Source organism: Benincasa hispida, chromosome 6, assembly GCF_027475165.1.
Source record: "Benincasa hispida cultivar pf3 chromosome 6, pf3_genome.v1.1, whole genome shotgun sequence".
NCBI classification, from domain to species: domain Eukaryota; kingdom Viridiplantae; phylum Streptophyta; class Magnoliopsida; order Cucurbitales; family Cucurbitaceae; genus Benincasa; species Benincasa hispida.
Window position 1 is genome coordinate 38,230,389 of NC_143483.1, and position 21,836 is coordinate 38,252,224.

Consider the following 21,836-nt stretch of genomic DNA (forward strand, 5'->3'; position numbering starts at 1 on the left):
GGAAGAATATATCTTCATGCAACCGCTTGATGGTATCAGACATAAGCTACCAGCCTCATGAAAACCTCTACCTTTATGAATACCTGGCTCCAATCCAGGGCTTTCCAAAGCAAATTCAGAAGACCTCTTCAACCTCAAGCTCAAGTATGATCAAGAAAATATAAAAAGACTCCTATTCTAGATAGATAAAATGTAGGGTTAACATAGATAGGAGAAAGAATCTCCTTTCACATAAGGACAGGATGGTTGATAGGAGATTCACGTTCATATGAAAAAAGGAACATCTTGTTTGTGGAGCCTTTACATGACTTCTAGGTCTTCCATCAACAGAAATTAAAAAAGAAAAAAAAGGTTGGAGAAATTCACCCATCAACGCAACCTTTTTATCCAAGAACAAAATGCTTAGAACTCTAAAAGATATCACTTCCCCAGATCATTATCCTTTTCTAAATAAATATTAGAAACAGCCCATCCTTTACCTTGCTCCTACATTCTTTGATTATTAAATGAGAGCAATGCAAGACAGTTATACATTTTAACCAAAGAAATTTGACTTTGGAAATAGTAGATTAAATGACCTGACCTCTTTTGACCTTGAAAATTGAATCTATGCTAATAGTTCGTGAGTATGGCTGGAACTAAATAAGACCATTTTGAGTAATGGCTCTTTTGACCTCAGAAGTGCATTGATTTTTTTAATTATGGTTGGAAAGAAATAAGAGGATTAATTAGGATAAATGACATTCGTGGTCAGACCGTTTTGAATCAGTTCATCTCAAGCAGGTGTTCTCTATCTCATCGTTTTGCAATTTCTCTCTAAAGGTTATTAATTTGAATTGAAATGCTTTCATATTTCCTTTGTGATCAGTTTCTATCTTTCTTTTGCTTTGTATTCAGCTTTTCTTTTTGTTTCACTCATCTAGGAGCTTGTATCTTTGAGTATTAGACTCTTTTGATTAATTAAATTTGAAGTTGTCTAAAAAAACGTTTGACTGCCAGTGATGAGACTAACGAATTATGAATCAATATTCTGAAAGTCTCATATCATTTCCAATATAAGAGGGTTAGTCAAGCATTAGACAATAAGATCTCCCCGAACCTTTTCAATTAATCAGAAAGAAAGTATATCTAAAACCATGTAATTTCTTGGAGTAAAGATTCTCTACACATAAATAGCATGCTTCAAATTAAATCCAAATTTCGTAAAATTCTAAAACTCGAATGCTGCACAACCTTGAGAAAAATTAGAAACTCACCGATCAAGAATATAGTCAACATCAATGCAAGAGTAAATTGAACAGAACATGTAAGCTGAAGATGCCAGGGTCTGTATATCTGTCGCTGCTGAACCCTACCAAAGAGCTGAGAGAAAATGTACAGTTACAGTTACATTACATTAGGAGCCCATAATGGCACAATTACACATAACAAAATATACTTTGTTTCATGTTCAAATGAATGTTTGGAATGGGAATAGATTGTATTCTATACATAACAAAAAAATGATTGAACATGGATTCATGCCTCATTATTTCATACAATAGTATGGATAACTTTTTTTCCATTGCAATAAGAAATTATAGCTACATCAGGTACATTATAAGATAACAGCCAAAAAACTACTAAAACTTTTGTTTCCTATCAGACAAGAAAATAGAAAACTAACAAACAAACTAAACCAAGTCTGACAGAATGAAGCAGTTCCCTGCAATGCTCACCTGAGAAAAATTTCCACATCCGCGTTTCCAGAAGACTGATCCTGATTTTCCTTTTCTTGAAACTTCTAGACTTGTAATAGACTGTTTTCTCTCTTGATTTTCATCCACAATTACAATTTGCAGGTCAGGAGCAGTTGGTGGACTTGCTCTCCTTGCCTTTGTTGATCTATCCATTTTGCATAGTGCATCATCTACTCTTCTAAAACTTTCTTTCACTTCCAAATCTTTGACTTTCTGTGAGTCTATGTCTACAGCATTGGCATATTCAGTACCCTTCATTTTAGAAGAATTACTTGAGCTACAGGTAGAAGTAAGTTTCATATCTGCCACTACTCGTTCATGATTCTCATATATAGAATTTTTTGCTGAAGACCTACACACAGATGATTCAGTTTTTGCACTTTGTGGAACTTGCGATATGCCAGAGAGAAATGTAGCCAAATCATCGCATTCTTCCTCATTTAGATTTACCCATCGAAGTGGCTGCTTGCCCTCTTTGTCATAAGATTTTCTTAAAGCAGCTTCAACATGGGAAATTTGATTTCCAATGGCTGCAATAAATAGTCCATGTCTTTCCAACAAATGTTCTTCATTTCTGGAGCGATAGCTAACTCTAACAGCTTTCGTAAATTCTTCCAGCTAAATGTCAACAGAAAAACAACACTCGTCATTGTGATTTATAAAAAAATAGAGATCTAGTTTCAAATAAATCAATGTAGAAATATGGTTTGACTATCAAACAAGCCTCATTGTTATCATTCTAGTTATACATCTATCATCTAAAAATCTTACTTGGCACTCCATTAGATTTTCGAAAGTATATCTGAAATTTTCATGGCATTAAGAAATAGAACAAATGCATTTTTTTTTTTTTTTGTTCAATTCAGTATCCTACCTGCCATTTGGCTGTGCCAAGAGCCATTTGAACCTCCCGACGGAGTTCATCCAAATCATCGGGACTTATCCCTTCTCTTTTCTCTCTTATCCATGTTCTATATGCAAACTCCATTCTGAAACAAAAAAACCAATAGAAGAATCAATATAGGAGAAAGAGGCAATACAATAGAAAAATCTTTGACTAGCTAAAGTTTAATGGCCTAGGAAATAGTCAACAAATGAAGAAAGCAGTTGAATCCCTTTAAACCCCATTAAGCATATAAACTTCTAGAATTCAGAGCAGCTTTCCAAATGCAGCAAATAGAAAATAAAACACAGAACATAAGCTTCTTAAATTATGTTCTCGAAACATCACTAAACTCATCCAACAAAAACATAAAACATAATCTTAAGTCTCTTGAAAAGAAAAAATACGAAGAGAGAAGAATAAGAAACTAACATTAAGAACTCAAAACACCCATAAACCGATCGTTACAGACTCAAATAAAACTAACCCAGAAAAGAACCCAATCAATTCTACAACAAATCGAAATAAAACTCAATCAAACATGGAGAGAAACAAAAAGGGTAAAACCCAAATCAAAGAAATAGTAAAAAAAAAAAAAAACGTACGTATCGGCAGATTCTTGGACCTGCTCGGCGGCAGAAAAGAACCCATCCTTCTTCCACAAATCGAAACTATTTGCAACTAGCATTGTGGGAAAAAAGGGGGTGGAAAAAAACAGAGGAGAGATTATGAAAGAAGGAAGAACAGGGGTTCAAAATCAAAGTTCATCAAAATGGGAAAATGAAATGTTGATTCGATGGTAGAAATGGGGAGGTAAAAGGGTTTGATTGTTGAGTAATTTGGTGTATTGGGTGCTTGAGAGAAGCAAGAACAGAGATGAATACGAGGAGGCAAAGCTTCACACAGACATGAGACAGAGATGGAGCTGTCTCTGTTGTTGTGTTGATTCTTTCTTGCACAATTCCCCACCTTTCCTTCTACAAGCTAATAATTAAGAGAAAGAGACTCAAAATTTGTAAATAAATACTAATTAATAATCAGAAAAATGTTAAAATAACATTTGACTCCAATATCCACTATGCCTTAAGAGTATAATTTTAAAGTTTTAATATGTTTTTTAATAACACTTAGATTTAGGTGAGCAAGGTAATTTTTTAGGGGGAAAATACATTTTTGCCACTATATTTTTTTTTTTTGTTTAGTTTTCATTTGGTACTTGAATTCCAAAAGGTTATACATTCACTCTTTAAATTTTAGATTTGGTTTCGATGTAACATTAGGTTTCAAAATGTTACATTTCTATCATTGAGATTTGAATTTTGTTTCAATTTATTTTTTAAGCTTCTTGATTAATACTTTTAACTTTTATATTTTATTAAATACTTTCTTTTAGTTATTGGCATTAATTTTTCTAAATTAATTTAAAGTAATTATAAAGTGAAATTTTAAATTTAATTTTAATAGTGATGAAATAGTGAAAATTAGTTAATTATACTTATTTTAAATTAATTAATAAAAATTAACACTAATAGTTGAGAGTAAGTATGTAACGAAAAATCAAGATTAAAAGTATAAATCTTGCAATTTAGGGATCAAATTGAAATAAAGTTTAAATCTCAATTGTGAAATTGTAATATTTTAAAATTTAGGGACTAAATTGAAATCAAACTAAAAACTTAAAAAGAATAAATGTCTAACATTTTGAAATCTATAGATCAAATGGAAACTATACTCAAAATCTAAGGACCAAAAAGATAATTTTCCTAATTTTTACTAAAAACGAATTTAAATAATAATAACAACAATAATAACTTTTCAAAATAAAATATGTGATTATGGTTCTAAAATGTATAGTAGAAATGTTAAAATATAATAAAAAAAAATCAAAATCAACAATAAACTAGCCATAAAATTAAGTTTAAAATTTGTTGAAGATACAAAAACAAATTTCAACAAGTTTCAAAATATAGTGACCAATAGTATTTTAACATAATAACAATTGTTAATATTATTTTTATTGTAGAATCAACTTTCATTTTTTTTTTTTTTGATCGAGTGGATTTAGTTTAGTGGTAATTAGTAAGTAATCTCTCACTTGAAATTGAAGGTTCAATTTCCCTATTCTCATATAATTGGTGTACTGAAAAAACTTCATTTTCCTCTAAATATATGTTATTGGTGTGTGATATTGAGATCAAAAATGTTTGTGTATATATATATATATCGTCAATTGTGTGTGGGGTGGAGGATTCGACATTTAACTTACTGGTCGATAATATCTGTCCTAACCATTTAAATTATATTTATGTGAATATGCATATGGGATGAGAGTGGGAGGATTTGAAATTCTCATTTTTTTCAAAAACCAAATAGTAGAAACTTATGAATAGAAGTATCCTTTATAAGTTAATTTTCAAAAACCAAAAATTCGAAATAAAATAATAACTAATAAGGTATATCAGACGTTCACTTCACAGTAGACGATTTTGGCGAACTCATAAAAATTACTATTTTCAGTAGGAAAAAAAATTATAATACATGCATACATACAAACATGACTAGAAAATTGTAGAAGAAGGAATAAAATTGGTTAAAAAAAAAACTCACATTAAGAATTAAAATATATATTTACTCATTATATTAAAATCACTAAACTCAATCTAGTTACCAATTTGAATATAGTTCAACCGTTTAGATACAAAGTTATTTTAATTCTCGTGATATTTTTTTTTTAAATGGTTTAATTGAAATTTCATCACATGACTTTTGATCATTTATATGATGAATATGAACAATGAATGTTATATATAGACTATTTTAAAAAAATGTTACATTGATTATTAGGGATCTTATGTAATAATAGTGAAAATGTTGAATTACTAAGACTTTTGGTCCAAAAAATAAAAGATTAATCAAATATGGAAGGGAGAGACTAAATTTTATGAGGTGAAATTTATGAGTTAAAATAGGTTAAAAATCTTATTTCAGCCTTTCTATTTTGAAATTTGTTATATCCTATAGTTACAAATATCCAAATAATTTAGTACTCGTATATTTGATAAATCTTAACCTTCTAATTGGATTCAAAAAAGTGTAAGAAATGATTTTTAAATTATATGATTTGAAATTTAAAAAATGATTTTAAATTAATTAATTTATTTGGAACGAGAAAGATTTGAAATGAATATATTTAGGTCTCATTTAGCAACCATTTTATTTTTTGTTTTTAAAAATTAAATGGACAATATTTCTACTCCTAAATTTATTGTTTTGTTATCTATTTTTTATCGACGGTTTAAAAAACTAAGCCAAATTTTGAGAACTAAAAAAAATAGCTTTCAAAAAGTTGTTTTTGTTTTTGGAATTTTACTAAGAGTTCAACCATTGTATTTGCAAATATAGATGATATAGGCTTAATTTTCAAAAACAAAAATAAAAAATAAAATGGTTACAATACGAGACCTTAGAATTTTATGTTTGAATTGTAACAGAAAAAGAAAAGAAAGTTTAGAATTTAATAATATAGATTTTAACTATGATTTGTTAATTGAAAATTAAAGTTTGACAATGTTAATTAAGTAATTAACTTTCAGATCCTATGAAATCCTGCAAAATTCGAGTATTTTAGTCAAGAAAATTTTTAAAATAAAATAGGATTTGAAATCATTTTGAATTTTAAAATCGTTCTATTTTCTACAATACCAAACAACGGAATTCAATTGAAATTAATTATAAATTGAAATCCTTCAAAATCATGAATTTCTAACCATAAAGGCATTCTATGTCGTTAATTTATAGATAATTAATTCTTTATAAAAAAAATAATTATTCTCTATCGATCATCTATTTATAGATTCTAAAATCGTAGTGTCAGGGTCTCTTAAACAAAAATGTTAAAGAAATAATTATTATCATTATGCAAATTAAAATGGAATGATATTCAAACAACTTAGATCAAACTAATATTCTAACTTTAAAATATGTTTAGAAAAGAAAAAAGCTAAAATTAAAGTATTAAATTTCCAATAACTAAAGAAAAATAAATACAACAATCTCATGATTAAAAATAATACAAAATTCTGGAAAATTAAACATTAAAAACAGATTAAGATTTTCCAGCGGAAAATATGAAAATTATCAGCTGCTTCTCGTGCACAACATAATTGGACGGGGTGACAGCGAATACTTGCCACGTAATCAAAATAAGATTAATTAATGAGCAATTGATGACGTGGGAATGAATGATTGGATAGAAAAATAGGAGAGTTTCTAAGATTGCATGTGTGATAAATATAGACAGCGTCGGCAACAGGAGAGGAGATGAATGGGACAGGTTTGTTGAGCTGGCAATTTGAAGTGCCACTCTGTCAACTTTTTTTATTCACCACTAATTTTAAATTCTTGTGATTGAATCATCCAAAATTAAGTTACAATTTTAATGTATAAGTACTAGCTATCACTTCTCATATACTTTCATTCATATATCCTATCTATACTCAAAGTGTTAACTTTCAAATTTTAAAAATTGTCTATTAGGTCGAAGGAAAAAATATATATTTTTTTAAATAAAAAGAATGAAATTTTAGGCATGTGCACGGTTAATATTGTTATTGGATTGATGTGACTGTAACCACCGATAGTGGTTGTTGTTAAAGTTGATCGTTAGTGGTGATCATCAAAGTTAGTCATTAGAGGTAATTGTCAGAGTTTGGAGGTGGAGGTAGTCATCGAAATTGAATGCAGGATGTGGTATGTGTTCGCCAAAGGTAGTTGCCACTGAAATTGGTTGCAGGAGGTGATCTTTGAAGCCTATCATTGACAATGATTATATTGTTATCGAAGTGAGATGGTGATGGTCGATGACGGCATTAGATACGTTGGAAGGAGAGTGAGAGAGAAAGATATGAAAATGAAGTTCCTCAATAAGTGTAGATTTCAATGGTAAAGGCCATTGAAATTGATGAAGTTGAATAATTTGTGAAGTTGGTGGACCAACACCCTTGAAACAAATGAATCTTATGAATATATGTTTAGTAATATTTTCTTTTTTTGGGAAAATTACCTTTTTGGTACCTAAGTTTTGGGTTTAATTTCTATTTGGTCTATAGGTTTTAAAATATTACACATTTAATTCTTATATGTTTTGAGTTTGGTTTCAATTTTGTCCCTAAGTTTCAAAATATCATAATTTTACTTGACATTTGAATTCCGTTTCAATTTGGTCCCTAATTTCAAGATTTACATTTTTAACCATAACTTTTCACTAAACATTCATTTTTCATAAAGAAATGTTAACATAGGTTAATAAATTTAAAGTAATTTGAATTATAACTAATTAAATTTTACTATTTTTCATCACTTTTATATAAAATTTTAAAATTTCACTTAATAATGATTTTAAATCAATTTATAGACCTTGACGTCAATGATTGAAAGCAAATATTTAATGAAAAAATGAGATTAAAAATGTAAAATCTTAAAATCTAGGAACCAAATTAAAACAAAAGTCAAATCTCAAGAGTAAAATTATAACATTATGAAACTTATAGACTAAATTGAAACCAAAATTAAAAGTTAAGGACTAAATTGAAATCAAAATTCAAACTTAAAGACTAATTATGTAATATTTTAAAACGTTGGAACCAAATAGAAACTATATTCTAAGAGACCAATTTTTTTTCCCCGAAAGATGCGTGGATTTATATATAAATTTTGAATTAACGTTCTTATCTGTATTGCATCATAGATTATATAATAATATATAATAATAAGTATACAAAATTTGTGTGATAAACTATGTTAATCAATTAATTAATATTTTTAAGATTCAATTTGAAAATTTAAAGTTTCGTTGGATAATCATTTTATTTAATTTTTTTTTTTAAATTAAGCCTATAAACACTACTTTCACCAATAAATCTCTTTTTTTTGTTATCTACTTTTCACCAATGGTTTAAAAAACTAAAACTTTTGAGAACTAAAAAAATAGCTTTCAAAAAGTTGTTTTTATTTTTGAAATTTGGCCAAAAATTCAACTATTGTACTTAAAGAAAAATGCAAATCATGGTAAGAAATGTGGATGAAATAGGCTTAATTTTCAAAAAAAATTCTACCAAATACATATTTGAAAATATTAAAAATGAAGAATACGACTATATTGTTCATTTAGGCTTCATTTGGTAACTATTTTGTTTTTTGTTTTTGTTTTTGAAAATTAAGCCTATAGACACTACTTCCACCTTCAAGCTTCATCATTTGTTATCTACTTTTCACCAATAATTTAAAAAATCAAGCCAAATTTTGAAAACTAAAAAAGAAGCTTTGAAAAGTCGTTTTGTTTTTGGAATTTGACTAAGAATTCAATCATTATAATTGAAAAAGATACAAATCATGATAAAAAAATATAGATGATATAACCTTAATTTTTTAAAAACTAAAACAAAAAACAAAATGGCTAATTTCTTGTTTCCAAATTTATCTTTTCATAATACTACTTGATCGCATTTTAGAGACTAATGAGATATTTATTCAAAAATTCTTTATTAAAAAAGACAAATAAATTGGAAAACTAATGGTTGGTATTCATTGGTCAGTATTCAACTCATTATCTATAATTGCCACATTGGTTGCAAAGAAAGGTTAGTTGGTGGAGTTGGGAATATATATATATATATATATATAAAATATAATATAATATAATATAATCACAACTTTATGAGTAGGGAAACCACTTGACTTTGAGAAGGAATATTTGTTTCAATGTAACTTATAGATTAATTTAACATTATGATTGATATATAATGAAGGTTGTCCTCATGTTAAGCGTTGATCTCAAATTAGTTAATACTTTTTTTAAAAAACTATTTTTCTTAATTAAACAAATATTTTCTTATCTACCTAACTACTTTACATTTTTTTTTGATAATTTAAGTTTTATTTGGATCATAATTATTAAAGTTTCTTTGACTATCAAATTAAATGGCTATTGACAAATGTGGATACTGTGTCAAAATTTTGATATAATTGAATGAAGAAAAACTACGATCGAATAAGAACTCTTGTAAAGTATTTAGAAAATAGAATTTAAGACTATTGACAATTTTTTCTTAAATGAGATAGAACTCTTGTCAAGTAAGAGAATTAACTAATCGAACCGTAATAAAACACTTTTTTTTTTTTTGCACTAAGTTAATTAAAGTACACGTCAAAACTTTGATATTTTGACTGATGACATATTTGAGTCAAGTGGTTAATGTATATACCTTTGATCGAGAGGTCAACCGCCTCTTGACCAACCATCCAAAACGAACTAGATTATGTAAGCGATTTTTGGAGAAGCATTCTCATACATTGAAAGTTTGTTTATTTTATTCAGTATCTCAAAAGGCTTGAGATGGAGAAGAGAACTGCCCTGAAATTAAGAACCAATAAAATTATAGCATCCACAACCAATCCCAAAAGCTTTTATGGGGTTTATTAGGTGCAAATGACATGGACCACAATCAAAAGTAAAGCATTAAGCATCACTATTCATACCCAAAATGATTGAAACATCCAACAAAAGCAAAGCATAAAGCATCTCTAGTTTGCCCTTTTAGTGTGTGGTGGTTCAGAATCTTCATAGAAAGGAAACAGTTGAAATCAGCCTCAATCAAAATTGTATTCTTATAAGCTCAAGAATTTCTAATTGTTTAATATTCATACATGGCCAAGTAAAAAAAGCTCACAACATTATCAGATCAGTCAATCACTTCTAAATCATCCACCTTTTGGCCTAATTTTGACACAAACACCTTATTTATCTACTTTTACAGGGTTAGCATTCTCCTTTATGATAAAATCTAAAAAAATGGCTTACTGGAAACGGGCATATAACTGAAGGATCTTGTTTTTAGCCTCGAGTGTCCTCTTCCATGCAATCGTATAATGCAAATTCTACCGTCTTGCGACCAGCATGACATGAAGTCAGACATGAGGAAACTATCTTCCTCTGTAGATCTTTGTAGTTCAGGGCTAACTTTATATCCCATTCTGTACTTGTCCTATAAATACCAAAACATTCAAGTTTATTCCATGCAAAAGTGTTGATTCAATGAAGTTGCATTTACACTTCATTACCTGTCTTCATCCTCATCCTCAAGATTTTCCATCATCCCAGAAAAGATTGAGAGGAGTTCATTGAGAACTTCCATTTCATTTTCCAAGCTTCCCTGTAGCTATGGATTTAAGATAAACAAGTAATAATAACCAACATAAAAAAGATTCTAAATCCTATAAAAAGCATAAAGGTATTTGTAATATTTAAAGGGTCCAGATGATAACACGATTTCAATTTTAGTCCAATTCTAAAAACAAAAACTACTTTTTTTAGTTTTCAAAACTTGGCTTCGTTTTTTAAATAAGTGGATAACAAAACAAAGAAACCTATTGGTGAAAGTAGCATTTATAAGCTCAATATTCAAAAACCAAATAGTTATCCAACTAGGTCTCTACTTTTTCTTTTTTTCCGAATTTGATGACTATTACAAACGTTTAGGAGGGGAAAAAGAGGAAAATTACCTTACGGTTGGTGAGTAATCCAGGGAACAGAGCTTTCCGGAAACACTCTAATAATGGTGAGGGCAGACCATAATGGAATATATTTTGGTTCTTTGACAACCAAGTTCCCCTCACCATATGAGTACTCCAGTTGGACGTGGTGTTATTGCTATCATCATCACCGAAGTCAATGTCTGCACTCACAAATAAACAATGGCAATACTAATATAAGAAAGATAAGAATAAATTACGTATTAAAGTAAAAGGAAGCACCATTCAAATGTTTAATGGACAGAACTAGAAAATACCTAATGGAATGACATCATTTACATTGTCTCCTTCAGGTAAAAAGCCATAGAAAGTAACTAGATGAGAACCAGAGTAATTCCCATAACTAAGGTAGCATTCTTCCCCTGCACGGCATGGTCTTGATAGATGGAATTTCAAGGAATTTGTACCCGAATCAACTTTGCCATAGTGTAGTATGTGCGGATGCAACTGTCCCAAAGAACCAAATAACAATGAAGCAAAGAAAAATGTGAACTCAAATTCAAAATAATATATTAGAAACATGAAACAAACAAGAAATATGAAACCAGAATGCCATCCAAGTTTAATGATGAAAAATTGTTCGAAGAAACATGAATCTATGGTCAGCAGGACGGTAAAATTCGCAAGCGATTAACTTGAGGCAAATAAGTATAAAGACGAGAAAATCAATTTGGGGTAGGAAGTAACAATAGATACCAAACAAATAACGGAGATTTTTTAACAATAAACTAGTTACACATACCGAGTGGTTGAGAAAACCTGCAATTGGAACCAAGCAGGTTCTGAGTATTCCATCAGAGAACATGATTTTCAAGCTATTTGAATACCAAAGTTCACAAGCCCATAAAAACTGCTCCCATGAGTAGAACTCCTCTGAGAAGACATCAGGATGGTTGTTACACAATACAGGAAACAACTCATCGTATTGTTCTCGTAAGTGCTGCAAAGAAGTTAACATTACATAAAAATCGAAGTAGTATATCGAATTATAATATCCACAACTCAGACCAGACGAGAAATGATTTCATCTTGTCACTTTATTTATATTAATGTCTAATGCATCTATCCAAACTTCCATAAAACCCCAGAAAATATAATGAGGAAAATGTAGTGAGATTACTTGTCAACTCTGTAATGAATGGAAACTATGCTTTGCCACTGGAGGTGGTTAAAGCAAATAAATAATGACCGAGAATATTTGTGAGAGCTGAACCTGTTTTGCTTGCATTAGCTCATCAAAAAGTAGGGTTCCGTCCAAAGTCTTCATTGCGCCAACTCCAAAGCTTAATCCTGTGAACTTTTTGTAAAATATTAGACCAGGAAAATAAATAATAATAATAATAAAAAAAAAAACTTCATGCACATTTCAGAACACATTTAGGGTTTAGGTGATTTAACAAATTATAGTTTTTGTCATTTCCTGCTTTAGTGCTCAGAAGTCAGACTGTAAAAATGATAAAACTAATTACAAAGGAAGGGGCTAGAACATGTGAGGTGAAAAGTATGCACCTCAATTATTATGAAAAGCAACCCCACCATTAAACATTCAAGATGGAACTATTTTTTAGGTAAAATATCCCATGATTCTTCCTTTGTTTTTTTTTGGAACAAAATTTTTCATTAATATAATGAAAAGAGACTATTGCTCAAATTACAATGACAGAAATCAGAGTTCTTAGCAAGCAGAGGGTCAGTGGACACACTCGGTTATTTCAACTAGGTTGACACAACCTTGGCGCATTCACCATATCCCAATTCAAAATACATTCAAAATCAAAGTTCATAGTTCATAGAGCAAAACAGCATAAAGTCTTAAATACATAACTCTCTTCCTTCGTATCTGAGCTATCGTTCTTTCCAATATCATTATCTTTCTTGGGGTTGATCTCAATATCTATTATTTTCCTGAGCTATTGTTCTTTCCAATATCATTATCTTTCTTGGGGTTGATCTCAATATCTATTATTTTCCATATGATACTCCCAACTCTGCTTCACTAGTTCTAGAGTCTCACTTGAAATTTCCTGGTTTCCTGAAAAATTCAATGGAAATTTTTTCTATTCAACCATAAAGCACTTTTTCCTCCATTGAAAACTAACCGTGAGTATTTGAGGGCGTGAGAAAGAGCTAGCCTTTCTTCCCTTCCGAAAATTCTGTATTTACACATATCCCATAATAAGCTGATAAATCTCACATCTCCTATATAGAGAGGGAAGGAAACAATGTCTTCTTACGATGCACTACTTTCACTTGGTAATGGATTCTCTTAGCAGGCTCCTCCAAAGAGGTCCAGAAACAGGCACCATCCTATTGTCTTTCTTTTCCATTGAGAAATTTACAATTCTCCTCCTAGACATCAGAATGTTTTAAGCTTCCTCTACTCCCAATGTTAATTGGAACAAACCCGAGCTACTTTGCATCGATGTTGGTAATTCCATCACCCAATCTGCTGCCAACATTTTCAGATGTGTGACTGAGCAATGACCATCCTCCAAAGTTCTCATCTTTTCCATTGGCTTCTTCAAGATTATGGAAACTGATTTTGGTAATAAATTTTGGGAAGATTTGCAAACCTTAAGATTTATCTTCCAAAGATGAATAACAGGACCCATCCTCTGGGACAGCAACACGAGCTCCTGCTACCTATCATCAAGGATATATTGAACAATGATTAGTATGGAGATTGGCTCTTTCTGATCAGCAACACTGATGGCTTATGATTTAAGCCCCAACTAGACTCTCTGAAGTGGACTCTCGACCCAACGAATTCCTTCCCATGTTGATTCTCCACCACTTTTTGGCCACCAAAAATCCTTCCATCCACCATGATCTTACCAAAGTTTTCTGGAAAGGAAAATTTCCCAAAAAAGTAAACTTCCTACGGGAGGTGGTCATGGGCAATAATGGATACTATGGATAATATGCAAAGAAGATATCCTTTGCTTGCTCTCTCCCCAGATGCATGCTCCCTTTTCAAATTGGACTGTGAATCTCAAGATCGTATTTCTCCAAGCTACCATTTCGCTTCTGTTTCCTGTGAGTCTCAATAAAATTGCGATCAACCTATGCAGTATTCTGGTGGTTCACCCCTAGAAAAAGAAGTCAAAATCTCTATAGTTGAACTTCACTAGAAGCTCCTTTTGAACCACTTGGCTTGAGAGGAACAGTAGAACTTTTAATCGAAGAGAGAGGAACTACACTCATTTAACCTTATTTTGCACACAGCAGTCACTTGGTTCAAGCTAAGATTTCTTTTTTCTTTTGTAATCATTCTCTTTGTGATATTTGTGCTCCAATTGGAACGGATTTTTTGCAACCCCACTAGCCTTTTTAAACTTCATAACATTATTGAAATTATGTTTCCCTCCCAAAGAAAAGGAGGCAAGTTATTTCCTTATTCATACATAAGGATAAAAAAGAATTTATGCATGCATGGTCTGGTATGTCAATAGACGTAAAAAGACCATCGGTGCTAACTGCTAAGTTGCTAACTGAAAAGTCTACAAAAAGGAAAATCAACCATTTGATAAGTGTGCACCCAAATCTCGTGCTGAACACAATGGACATGCAAGAAATCAGTGAGAACGGTCTGAAGGTAATAGTAATACCAGTTTTAAACGCTTCTGGTAGTGTATCAAAGTAGACCTTGAATTTGGAATCGGCGATGTGCTTCTCCTTCATACTCCATAACAACATCATTGTCTCAGGTAGCATGCCTTCAACCTTCGATAATATGGGATACTGAAATTGAAGCATAAAGTCATGATGGATCTATCTTCTCTTAGTCATCATTCATTACAAACTTCTTTATCACTACATTAAAGCTACAAATTCAAAATATATAAAATAATAATAACAATCACCCTATCGAAATCTGTACTATAGCCATTCACTTCAAATAGCACTTCTAACTACCATAGTCTGACTACTCAATGTGATTACATATCCAAAAGACCATCTAAAGAGAAGTGGGGTGAAATAATGTGTTGGATTTCTGAATTTTCTCAATTTTCTTTCACACACTTTACAAGGGAGTGTATCCCTCATATATACAACAATAATTGCCAAATATGGCAACGGCACTTAATGGTAAAAAGAATGGAAATAAGGAAAGAATAATACAAAAAAGAATAAATACTAATTGCAAGAAATAACATTCTAAATGGGTAAGGGGAAGGAGAAGACTTTCCATATCCAACATTTCCCCTCAAGTTGGACTGTATATGTTGATTAAGTCCAGCTTGGTTTTAAGACTTCAAACATGTTCTTGAATAGGGCTTTTGTAAGAATGTCAGCAATTTGCCTCTTGGTAGATATGTAGTTGAGTGAGATACTTTTGTTTTCAATTTTCTCCTTGATAAAGTGTCGATCAATATCCACATGTTTTATGCGATCATGATGGACCGGGTCTTTGGCAATGCTTATAGTAGCTTGATTATCACAGTGTACCTCCATCAGTTCTTCTAATTTGATTTTAAGTTCAGATAGGATGCTTTTGAGCCACATTCCTTCACAGATTCCTTGAGCTAGCGCTCTTAGTTCAACTTCGGCACTACTCCTGGATACTACTGATTGTTTCTTGCTTCGCCAAGTGACTAAGTTTCCCCAAACAAAGGTACAAAATCTGGTAGTTGATCTTCTGTCTATTTTTTAGCTTGCTCAATCGGCATCTGTGAAGATTTCAATGTTTCTTTTCCTAGATTTCTTGAAGTATAATCCTTCTCCTGGTGTTCCTTTCAAGTACCTGAGTATTCTGTAAGCAGCTTGCATATTTTCTTCTGTTGGACTGTTCATAAATTGACTTACAAAGCTAATTGCAAAACAGATACCAGGTCTAGTATGAGTTAGGTAAATCAATTTTGCAACTAGTCTTTGATACTAATCTTTGTTAACCGTTATGTTTTCTTTGATTATGTGATGATTTGTGTCAATGGGAGTATTAGCGGGCTTACATCCAAGCATACCTATTTCCTTTAAAAGGCCAAGGACATATTTTCTTTGAGAAATGCTCAAACCTGTCTTTAAGCGGGCCATTTCCATCCCTAGGAAATATTTAAGGTTGCCTAAGTCTTTTACTTCAAATTCCTTAGCTAAGAATAGCTTTAGATTTCTTATTTCTTTTTCATGATCTTCTGTAAGGATAATGTCATCTACATAGACAATGATAATTGCTATTTTACCCTTGCAAGGATGTTTGATGAAAAGGGTATGGTTAGATTGACATTGCGAGTACCTGTTTTTCTTTACCACTTTTGAAAAATTTTCAAACCAAGCCCTAGGGGATTGTTTTAAGCCATAAAGGGATTTTTTGAATTTGCATACCTTATTCATGGTTGTAGTTGATTTTATACCGGTAGGTATATCCATATACACTTCTTCTTCTAAGTCTCCATTAAGGAACACATTTTTATATCTAATTGGTGAAGTGTATCCCATCATTATTCACTGCTAAGGAAAAAAGGACGCGGATAGTATTTAATTTTGTTACCGGGGCAAATGTTTCTTGGTAGTCAATGCCGTAAGACTGGGTGAACCCTTTGGCGACCAGTCTAGCTTTAAACCTATCTATTTCTCCATTAGCTTTGTATTTGATGGTGAAGATCCATTTGCATCCTACTGTTTTCTTCCCTGGAGGTAGGTCTGTTATTTCCCATATGTTGTTCTTTTCCAAGGCCTTTATTTCGTCTGATACCGCTTGCTTCCAATTGATGTCTTTGAGGGCTTCATAGACATTGTTCGGAATGTGTATTTTGGATAGTGTAGTTGTGAATGCTTTGAACTTGGGAGAGAGACATTTGTAGGACAGGTAGTTTTGAATGGGATGCATTGTATAAGTTCTTACCCCTTTCTGTTTTGCAATGGGAAGATGAAGATCAATGTCTTCAGTGAGTGTTTCCGTTGTGGAGTTGGATACAAAATTTTCCTGCATTTCGGTTGGGTTTTGACTGATTGGTTCATGTCCAAGGGTGTTTTTCCTTCGAGTATAGACTATATGATCTTTCTTACATTTAAGTGAGTTTTGATTGGAAACATCAGTTTCATGTAGAAATGGAGCACTCTCTTCAATGAAATCTGTTTTTGGGGTACCTTCGTTTTCAAGAAGAATTTCGTTTTCAAGGAGAGTGGAAGGTTCAATGGTGCCTTGCTTTTGAAAATAAGGTTGAGTTTCATAGAAAGTTACATCCATGGAGGTATAAAATCTTTTAGTGGTTGGTGAATAGCATTTGTATCCTTTTTTAGCTTGGAGCATAATCGAGAAAGATGCATTTGATTGCCTTAGGATCTAATTTACTCCTATTAGGTCGATGATCTTGAACGAAGACTGTACAACCAAATATTTTGAAGGGAACTTGAGAAAATAATCACGTTATGGATGGTGGTTTTTCTGATGCACAACTTCAAACAAATTGGTATGTTGTTTGAAATTTCGATGCTCAGTTTTTCTTTGTTAGGGTTTCGAACGTGAAACCTATGAAGATAATTCAGAGATATGGCTCTAATACCATGTTAAATTTCTGAATTTTTGATTCCATGTTTATATGTAGAGAAGACTCAGAAATTCAACATAATGTATTCGAATGAAATGGTCTATCTGGAAATCTCATCTATAGGCCTCAGCCCAGGCTCTAATCTCACCAGCCTCCCCAAAGGAATTAACTAGCAGTTGCATCAACAAAAAGCAACCAACTTGAATACAATTTTGCATGGCTGGTTATACGAATGCCATCTAGTGTGATGTGAGGAAACACCAGTCCCAACTGCAACAGATACCCAGATAGAAAAGTTTTTTGCACAGAACTGGTGCAACTTCGTCCAGATCACTTAAAGCCATTATCAATTTCTAAAGCATGCACGCTTAGAGGGAACAAAGCAGTAAATGCACCTCAACTGGCGGAGAGAAAAGTTCTCTCCTTAGTTTCATTAAATGATCAAAGATTCTTAAAAATGTAAGATCCCTAAATATTCTTCCAACCAACTTTAACTCTAACTCTAGATATAAGCATGTACTTACAAAAGGAACAGAGCATTGTTAAAGATGAGAGAGGGAACTGAAATATAGCATCTGTATGTTAAAGAATTAATATGGAATGCATAAGACATAAAGAACGATTACAATTCTTTCAATCCTATTTTGCTGTCAGGAAAGTTCTAGACAATTCAAATTTTAAGATTAGCAACTACAACAGCTTCTTAGCAATGAATTTACCATGGTGCTTTTCTGCACAAGTTCCTCAGAAATAATAATAGCTAGAGGGATCTCCAATACAGTGTCACCAACTTCTAAATCTTCTGTGGCTATGGTCCCTCTACCAGCACCTTCAACATCTACATGAAGAATAAAGCATGCAAATTACAATTGTTTGGTATTGTGAAACTTCGGTGCACCTCCAATGCTACAAACTTCTAATTATACAGTAATTTGAAATCAAGCATCTATAGAACTGGATTATACGAATATTGCCAAGAAACAGTGATGGTGAAGACTTACAAGCTATCTTCAAGCTTGTCCTAACACCATTGCTTTCCCCCCACTGTAACAAACAGTTTTCTTTTGTACAGCTGTCCTCCGAAGGTTTAGCATCCATACTGTATACATTTCCGTACTCATGGATCATGCGAATAACTGCCTTCCGTAAATTTTGCAGGACGTGAAATTGGACAGGCTTACAACTAGAGAGAGAGATGTCAACAAGAGAAATTATTGTATTGAAGGCCTCCACTTCGTTCCTAGGGCTGTAGAAATCTACTGGTGTCCGTTCGTCATTTTCTCCAAAATACATTTCAGGCTGCACCTCAATTGTTAGAGTAGCTACCAATAACCTTTTATCAATACATATAGTAGATGATTTCAGACAAGAATAAAAATAAATACTGCTTGCTTCCTCTCTTCTTTCACCAACATAAAGACAAAACTAGAATGCAAATGAATCTTAATTAGGCACAATCAAGTACAAAAATTACTAAGCACTCTATCCAATGTAATCCAAGATATCCAGCACTCCTGAATAGCAGTAACTTAAATATTTCCAGACAAAGACAAGATAACATTGATCTAGAGAAATTCCTCAGGTTACCTCATTTAAGTGAATAATTCTTGCAATTTGTACTAATTCTTTCAGAACCGTATCTACTTCTTCAGGACACATCGAGCACTTCAAGTAAATGCGATTCTCAGACTTGAAACCCTGTCTTTCTAATAATTTCTACAGAAAATGTAAGAAATGATAAGGAATAGTAAACTCAACCGTATGCTAGAGTATTATACTGTGTCTACAAACTAAATGGTGTCCAATAGATCAAAATACATAGATTCTCAAAGAAATATATGCAATGAGATAAATGATGTACAAAGTTCGATTGCATAGAATAAACTTCCTACGTTGATTGTTAATTGTATTTATGTTAGAAAATATAAATGGCGATGGAAAACCATGTGGGACATTTCCTTGCACTTCCTTTTTGTGGGAACATTTCATGAATGGTTTTGGCATCTCCAAGTCTTATAACCCAATTTGTGAGATTAAAGCAGGATACAAGAATATTCAATTAGGAAAAAATATTATTTACGCTTTCAAAGTTATGCAATTACATGGGAAATCTAGATAGAAAGGGTTAAGTGCAAATAATTAAAAGACAAAGATAATGAAAATGATCCATCATAGAGTTCAGTTGAATATCAGCATGAGTTTTAGTTAGTAGAGGTCTAAGGCAAAGAGTTTGGGAACATGCCACTTTTGATCATTAAAACTTGGAGGGATAGTCTAGTAATAAATATGGACATCTGTTCGTATCACTTCCTTTCATTCTTAATTATCGTCTTAATTATGGTTTAATGTAAAGGTTCATATATTGATGTTCGTATCACTTCCTTTTTTTATGCATCATACTTCTTTTGTAGATGTCCCCGTTTCTTGCTACAAAATAACAATAATAATATTGCGACTAGTAAAGGATTTTGGTTAAAATCAAATGTTTGATGTAAGTGCTAGCTTCTTCTTTATTATTGCTTAACCTGAGAGCACAAATTATAATCATATTCATCATTCACGTGAATGTGTCAATCTTATCATTAATTATCACTCGAAAAGTTAGGAAGTCAATGAATGGGGAAAAAAGATAAACTTAAATTTTCAGTTAATAAAGGTAGTAGCTTCCTAAGTCTGTGCTCTTTGCTCATTCAGATTTTGCTCAAAATTTCATAGGGACGCTCACTTTCTGCACTCTCCTGATCAAGTTAGCAGTGTACAAAAGCAAAATGTGGCTATTCATATTTCACCTTCTTTTTGTCAAAAAAATGGTCGTTTTGGTCCAATGCAAGAAATATTAAGCAGTCGTCGATATCTCTTACTTCATCAGATGAGGAAGGCTGCAACACAAAAGCAAATGCAACAAAATAGAGATACGTTAACTGCTGGGCTAAGCTCATATTGAACTAATTAATTTATAAAATCATAGAAACATTAGAATAGAGCTCCATGACTTTGCAAGATTTTCCCACTCCGATTCTTTGGTAAAAATTAAAAAATGGCCACGATTAAGTGGTCACCCATAACAATTTAACATCCAATCCGCCCTCCAACCCCGAAACAAGAAACGACAATCAGAAAAGAAGCAAAGGTAAGGGACAAAAATAAAACGATGAACTGAAATAGGAATCAAACAGAGAAAACAAGACCAATCCATTTAACCAACGAAGAGATTTTTCATTTCGAAAATTCCCAAGAAACCACCATTCCCGCACTAAATTATAAGATAGCAAAACTCCACCAAACAAAAAAGAAGTAACTATAACAGGAGATATCACCCAAGAATCCAAACAAACAAGAACAGCAAGGAACAAGAATTGCAAGAAAACATGGGAAAGTATTAAGTAAATTGAAATGAAAACATGGGAAAGTATAAGTAAATTGCAAGAAAAGAGAAGGAAAGAAAGAGTTTAAAAGCAGTAGAAGAGTTGTTTACCTGATTGCCAATTTCCATTGCAACGCAGCAGAATTGGAATGAAGAAGTTGAAGAAGGAAGTGAGGGAGAGAGTGGAATTTGAGCGGCAGAGTTTGTAGAAGCAGCTTATTTAAAGCTCTACGCATTTCATGGGAAAATTTATACTAGTGTGATATATTTTAATTTCACTTCTACATAATGCACTTAATCAATGTGATTTTTTTCTTTTTAAATTGCAAAATTGACCCCTATCTTGAGGAAAAATTATAATTTAGTCCTTAATTTTATCATTATAATTTAGTCTGTGTAATTTGATAATAAAACCTTCATAAATAATCACTATAAAATGGGCTATTTACAAGAATTTTATCAAACCGTATGGATAAAAATCGAAACTTTCTTCCAAACAAATTTTATAATTTAATATTGATTTTAATTTGACCCTAATCTTTAAAAAGTTAAAATTCATATTCAAAATTATATTTTAATATTCTAATTAGATGTCTATAACTCCAGGTTAATTATCTTTGTTAATCTCTCTCGTTAATCCTCCAATTATAGCTACTAGTCAAGAAACACGTGCAATGCACGTGAAATCTTGTTGTTCTAATTATTTTTTTAATTAGTGATTTTTTAGCATATAATAAATAAATATTATATAATTTTATTTAAGTTATCATCAA

General features: G+C 31.7%; 1 protein-coding gene and 1 pseudogene across 5 annotated transcripts; both read right to left on the minus strand.

The window, feature by feature from the left end:
• Nucleotides 1–1,147: 1,147 nt before the first annotated feature.
• Nucleotides 1,148–3,661, minus strand: LOC120080557 (uncharacterized; annotated as a pseudogene). Its single transcript, XR_016529964.1, has 4 exons — nucleotides 3,228–3,661; nucleotides 2,614–2,728; nucleotides 1,719–2,357; nucleotides 1,148–1,362 (listed from the first exon to the last, which is right to left on the minus strand). The product of XR_016529964.1 is annotated as an uncharacterized LOC120080557 (transcript).
• A 6,602-nt stretch (nucleotides 3,662–10,263) lies between these two features.
• Nucleotides 10,264–21,330, minus strand: LOC120079325 (SET domain-containing protein). 4 transcript variants are annotated; one of them, XM_039033484.2, is made up of 12 exons: nucleotides 21,175–21,330; nucleotides 20,489–20,578; nucleotides 19,287–19,415; nucleotides 18,701–18,998; nucleotides 18,419–18,537; nucleotides 14,820–14,952; nucleotides 12,425–12,501; nucleotides 11,954–12,151; nucleotides 11,469–11,658; nucleotides 11,182–11,354; nucleotides 10,741–10,832; nucleotides 10,264–10,664 (listed from the first exon to the last, which is right to left on the minus strand). In XM_039033484.2, the coding sequence occupies exons 1-12, from the start codon at nucleotides 21,190–21,192 to the stop codon at nucleotides 10,514–10,516; spliced, it is 1,668 nt and encodes a 555-aa protein (XP_038889412.1). In that variant the 5' UTR covers nucleotides 21,193–21,330; the 3' UTR covers nucleotides 10,264–10,513. The 4 variants fall into 4 exon arrangements, with proteins under 4 accessions (XP_038889412.1, XP_038889411.1, XP_090170613.1 ...); XM_039033483.2 differs by having other exon boundaries at nucleotides 10,741–10,838; XM_090314487.1 differs by having other exon boundaries at nucleotides 10,741–10,838; nucleotides 18,701–19,021; nucleotides 21,175–21,284.
• Between the last annotated feature and the right edge of the window lie 506 nt (nucleotides 21,331–21,836).

Excerpts from the sequence above, each read along its gene's own strand:
- LOC120079325 (XM_039033483.2), bottom strand. Across the intron at positions 12,152-12,424 it reads AGCTAATGCAAGCAAAACAG|CACTTACGAGAACAATACGA; the intron begins GTTCAGCTCTCA and ends ACTTCTTTGCAG. Across the intron at positions 10,665-10,740 it reads GAGGATGAGGATGAAGACAG|GACAAGTACAGAATGGGATA; the intron begins GTAATGAAGTGT and ends TGGTATTTATAG.